This window comes from Theobroma umbraticum, unplaced genomic scaffold (genome assembly GCF_002168275.2).
Source record: "Theobroma umbraticum cultivar Fairchild unplaced genomic scaffold, ASM216827v3 scaffold_204.0, whole genome shotgun sequence".
Classification (NCBI taxonomy): Eukaryota; Viridiplantae; Streptophyta; class Magnoliopsida; order Malvales; family Malvaceae; genus Theobroma; species Theobroma umbraticum.
The window spans coordinates 1,226,966-1,232,742 of NW_018397267.1; the positions used below are offsets into that span (position 1 = coordinate 1,226,966).

The 5,777-nt window shown below is 36.3% G+C and overlaps 1 protein-coding gene across 2 annotated transcripts; it reads right to left on the reverse strand.

Annotated features, from left to right (window-relative positions):
* Window positions 1-1,815: 1,815 nt before the first annotated feature.
* Window positions 1,816-5,154, reverse strand: LOC110423770 (cysteine-rich receptor-like protein kinase 34). Of its 2 annotated transcripts, none has more exons than XM_021438129.1 (7): window positions 4,288-5,154; window positions 4,071-4,196; window positions 3,686-3,801; window positions 3,054-3,264; window positions 2,740-2,977; window positions 2,436-2,586; window positions 1,816-2,342 (listed from the first exon to the last, which is right to left on the reverse strand). In XM_021438129.1, exons 1-7 carry the CDS (start codon window positions 5,087-5,089, stop codon window positions 2,013-2,015), a joined length of 1,974 nt encoding a protein of 657 aa, XP_021293804.1. In that variant the 5' UTR covers window positions 5,090-5,154; the 3' UTR covers window positions 1,816-2,012. The 2 variants fall into 2 exon arrangements, with proteins under 2 accessions (XP_021293804.1, XP_021293803.1); XM_021438128.2 differs by having other exon boundaries at window positions 3,686-3,810; window positions 4,288-5,152.
* Window positions 5,155-5,777: the final 623 nt, after the last annotated feature.

Here is a 5,777-nt window from a genome sequence, read left to right on the forward strand (position 1 = left end):
TTTTTTCAAAAAATTAATATTTAATAGCCATCAATTTTTAAGAAAGCCAAGACAAGATTGCTAAAACCTAGGTTGGAAATTAAGGCGTTATGGTTATTTTTATTTAATCATGATTTATTTTTTTAGAAAGAGTGTACGCAAAGGGCAATGACTGAAACAGATAGTGGAGAGACTAAGCAAAGTTTACAAGGTCTTCTGCATGGATTAAGCACCCATCGATCGATAACAACAATGAATTGATAATTAAATTTTTTTCTCGAACCACAATGAATCACAAAAGATCTAAACAGCCATTTTAGAAGCATACAACTCAGCGAAATTAGAATCAATCACTCTAACTGGTCTAGAGAAAGTAAGAAAGATCTTATCTTTAGTGTTTCTTAGAACTCCACCACAACTTGAAGGATTTGACTTACCTTTAACAGAGCCATCCTCGTTAAACTTGAGGAAATCAAAACATGACACCTAGGCCTGATGGGTTTAATGTAAACTTCTTCACAAGGTATGTGCAGGATTTCAACTCCTCATGTAATGTTGACGACTGCATCAACACACCCCTTTATCACATTAATCCCAAAATGTGATATCCCCTCCAATACCAAGGATAATTGCTCGATTAACCTTGTGGCCAGTGTATGCACGATTATTGTTAAGGTCTTGGCCAGCTGATTGAAGCCAGTGGCGGGGGAATTAGTGGAGTGTAATCAATTTGCATTTATAAGAGGAAGACAGATCATAGATTATGCTTTGATTGCAAATAAGTTGACTGATCTTGTGAGAAAAAAACATAAGAGTGGAGGTGTTGAAAAGGCTTAATAATGATAATGTTAGTTTGAATTCTTTGGATATAGTTATGGGAAGATAGGTGGCTTATGATAATGCTAATTTGAATTCTTTGGATATAGTTATGGGAAGATGGGATTCGGTGACCGTTGGCAGGAGTGCATGAAGGCTCTTATTTCATTAACATTTGCTTCAATATTAATGAATGGTGCACCTACAGGGCAAGTCAAATTTAAGAGAGGCTTGAGGCATGGTATTTTTTGTCTCCAGTCTTATTTAACTTTGTAACGGAGGTATTTAGGGTTCTAATGTATAAGACAATCGAAATAGAATTGGGCAAAACCATTGCAATAGGGAACAAAGGTCTTGTGGGTCACACCTACAATAAATTGCGACATCGTGAGAAGCCATGTTAGGAAGCTTGCTAGATGTAAATAGGGTTTTGAGCCGTTTTCATGTCATCTCAGGGTTGAAAAATAATTTTCAAAAGAGTAATTTGTTCAGTATTGACATTGACAAGGAAATTTAGTGAATTGAAAAGATAGAATATCTTGTAAAGTAGGAAAATCTAGTAAAAAAACATGGTGTTGTTATTAATTTAAAATTTTCTTTGTTTTTTTCCTCCTAATGGATTAGAATGTCTACAGTATCACCTTTCTTTATATAATAATTAGTTAATTTGAATTAAATAATAATTATTTAAGCCGACAAATCCTTAAAACTGTTTAACTTGACAACAACACCTCATACACTATAAAAATTCAGCAACTTGAACATTTCTTCTACATGATGGCCCATTGAAAAGCCCACAATCTTTAAAAAAACCCACCAACCCGAACTCCTTTCTCACATTCAATTAATTAGCCAAACCTCACAACAATAAATAGCCAAACGTCATACACTCCCCTTGCCAAATTTCAAGCATTGAACATACCCAAGAAATTTATTAAATAGTAGGTTATTCATTATTGATTTTAATTTTAATATGTGACAACAAATAAAAAATTTTATTAATAACAAACTACCACATAATGAGTAAACAAAGTTCTAATCATTTCCAAATTTTTGAATAATTACAAGATAGTACAATTATATAGAAAAGTTTTTGTTGTTCTTTTCCTCTTCATGAACAATTAAATAGTTTGAATCACTTTCTTTGGGTCCTGAAGAAGAGGTACAGGTTTTTCAGGACTAAGATACTGAAACAATGCAGCAATTTTCTTTAAACATTATCGAGGATCTAGCTCAGAAAATGAAGCCTCGTTTACTGTGACTTGGACCTCTGCACTTTTCAATTGACTGGATCCGGATGAGTCAGGCCTCCCTTCCGGCACCTTGGTAGATTGCAGTAAAAATGCAGGTCTCGAGGGCGCCCGAAGAGAGATGGAGGAGCTGCTAAGCATGAGAACAACTGAGTCCATGGTTGGTCTATGAGCAATATTTTCTTGAACACATAGCAATCCAAGATGGATACATCTCAACATTTCACTCCTGGAATCATCCGATAGGATGTCATCTATCAGTTTCAAAGGGGTCCCTTCGTTCCAATTTTTCCATGCCTGCAAAGATTTGACAATGTGAACGTAGCACGAAGGTCCAAGTGCGCCAAAAACAAGTGAAGGCAATGCAGGCAGAATTCCATTTTTACTTACGTGGGTTATAAGACTGACTCCTGTTTCCTCGTCTTGGAAACCATTGATTCTTTTACCACTAACGATTTCCAAAACCAAGACCCCGAAACTATAAACGTCAGACTTGACTGAGAAACGCCCTCCCCTTGCGTACTCCGGAGCCATGTATCCACTAAGTAAAACAAATAAACAGACAAACGAAATCTCAGTTCTTGTTAAAATCAAGCTCTTGTTGTATATGTGCTAATTGTTATAGGATTCTTGTGATTTAGGCTCACAACTTAACAATTGTAACAACAAAATATTCGTGGCTTCTTATACTTACTATGTCCCAACAATTCTTCTTGTGTCAGCCTGAGTTTGATCCACCACAAACAATTTTGCCATTCCAAAGTCTGAAATTTTAGGATTCATCTCTGCATCTAACAAAATGTTGGCAGCTTTTAAATCACGATGGATGATTCGATATTGAGAATCTTGATGAAGATAAAGAATTCCCCTAGCTATTCCCTTGATGATTTTGTATCTCTTCTCCCAGTTTAGTAGTAAACGCTTGATTGGATCTATGGAAATTCACAAAACAATATGAGTAAAATGCAGAAATTCATTCCGTATACTTAAAAGTGATTGCAACCATACCGAATATGAAGTTGTCAAGGCTTGAGTTAGGCACAAACTCATAGATGAGAATCCTTTCTTTCTTTTCCAAGCTAAAACCTAGAAGCCTAACCAAATTCTTGTGTTGAAGCTTTACCATTAACAGGACTTCATTCTTAAATTCTTGTTCACCTTGTCCAGAATTTCCAGATAGCCTCTTCACAGCTACAACTTGTCCATCGGGAAGCTTGCCCTGAAAAATATGTAACAAAGAGAAATGATCGAAACAAGCATTTCATATCTTTGTCCAGGAATTACTAACATGCACTAATTTTTCTTTATTATTTTTCCTCTTTTGCATGGATAGAAACACAGGGTTAACATATTTGAACAAGAAATTTGACAATTGGAGATTTTCTATAGCATGGAAACTTTGCAGTGGCCCTTGGAAAAGATAGGACAGAAAGTCCTCCATCCCTTCCAAAGATGGCTGGTTAGGTCATGAGTTTAAGCATGCAAGGTGCTTGTTTTGTGACGGACGCTGTAGGCAGCGTAGTAAACAGAGGAAGCAGGTGAAGTCACCAAACTGAAGGCTGCACTCATTCATTTCTTAAATCTCTCTTTTTTCCTGTCTTGGATAATTGAAAATTTTCGTGCACCAAATGTCGAATTACCTTGTAAACAAAACCAAATCCACCTTGTCCAATTTTTTTTGCAGGGGAGAAGTCATCTGTTGCAACTCTGACTGCGTTGAAGTCAAATTGGAAAGATTCCTCACAAGGCTTTTCATCTGCAGCTTCTAAAAGTTGAGTGAGTTAACACATAATAAGGAGAGAAAAAGCACTGGCAAGTTTTTATGGATTTCGCTTCATAACCACTCTTTCTTTTTCTTCTTCTACTTCTTCCTTTTGGATTAAATTACTCGTTTAATTTCAAAAGAAAGTATAAAACCAAAAATAATACCTTTCAAAAAAAAAATAAAACCAAAAATAATAAGGTTTAAGCATCGCAAACTGCTTTTCTCAACTAGTAACAAACAAAAATCAAACAGTAGCTTACTTTCATTCTCCTGCTTCGATTTCCTCCTCTTAAGGAGAATGGCGCTTGCAATGAGGACAACTGCCACCAAAACCATGATTGGAACAACAATGATCACTACAGTTTGAGATGAAATGCCTCCATCCTCTGCACAAGCAAGAAATTTGATAGAGTAATATATTTTTCTATATTAATTTCTCCCCTAAAAGTTGCATGTGTCACCAACCAGGCATGTTACCTTTTGTGATTGTAGTGTTCGTCGGAGGCGGAGGAGGACTTCCAGGTGGCGGTGGTGGAGATAAGGATGGAGCAGTAGTAGTAGCATTTGATACATAGAAGGGATACAAATCCCACCTGAACCAACAGTTAGGTCTCTGAACATAACCTCCCTGCTTTCCATAAAACATTGTTTGGTAGGCACTCACGGATTCCCTTAAGCATGAGTCACAATCACTCTGGGATAAATCTGGAGTGCACTGCATTAGTGCGTGAATCTTTTGAAAGACTGTGTCATCTGCTTCACCAGTTGAATACTTAAGCCTAAAAGAACCCATGGAAGCATTTCTCATCACGCTATCCATCAAACTCTCCCAAACGGCATTAAACTGTGTTAAGTTCGACTTGATGTCGTTCACGTTAGTGCCTGCCTCAGAAGGCTCTAGCTCCAGGATACCGAAAAACGAGCGATCTGCATAGCGCACCATAGACGGCGGATCCCCTCCCCATGAAATGGCTTCTTTCTGGTTGGGACATTTAGCTATGAGATCTTGAGTTGTGGAATTGAGAGAGCTAAAACAATTTTCTGAAGAAGAGTCTCCTCTGCAAAGACCAAGAGCATAAACTTTGTTGGGTTCTTTGCCAATTGTAGCAGTGAAGAAACCACCGTTTGCTGAGACATTAGCTGGGAGAGAAGCGAGGATGAGATCGCGGTTTATACCGTATGTACTATTAGTTGTAAAATTACCCGTGTCATAGCATCTTTGGGCAGTGGCAAGACTCATCCCTATAAGCAGATGGTAGAGAAGAGCTTTAACCCACATCTTGCGATCCTACGCCGAAGTACTCAGCCTTTTTCTCTTTTCACTGGAGGACTCATACGTGCTTATCTTACCCCAGCTGTTTTCTTGATTTCAGTTGAACAAAGGACTGAACTACAGCTGTCAAAATCTTACACAGTTGAAGTCACGTGATCAGAACAAAAGGCCGAGAACACAGGGGATCTTTCTGTGGGCTTCTATATGGAAAATTTGAGACCACGGGACTTGGCTTTGTCTGATTTGTCAAAGTCAACGTTTAATTGCCAGTCCAATGAACTTTTCAATGAATTTAGTGTCGTAGACGTATAGCCTCTAGGGATGGTATTAGATATTTTATTATAAAGTACTCACAGGTATTTGATCATGTTATAGTGGGTTAGTGTATTTTATAATTAGACTTAAGATAAATTTAAGTAGAAATTTTATTACAAGTATCGAGTTTGAGTCAAGACTCAAATATTATGCTTTAGGTATCTGTTACTCAAACTTAATTATAATAATATTTTGAGTTACTTAAGTACTCGTCCTTAATTAAATTTCAACATTCATTTATATATATTATTATTATCTAAATAATTAAATTAAAAATATTAATATTAATATATTTACTAAAATTGATAAATCTATTAAAAAGTATAATTACTCAAATTATTAATGTGATGATATTAATATATTTAAATTAAAAAATTAT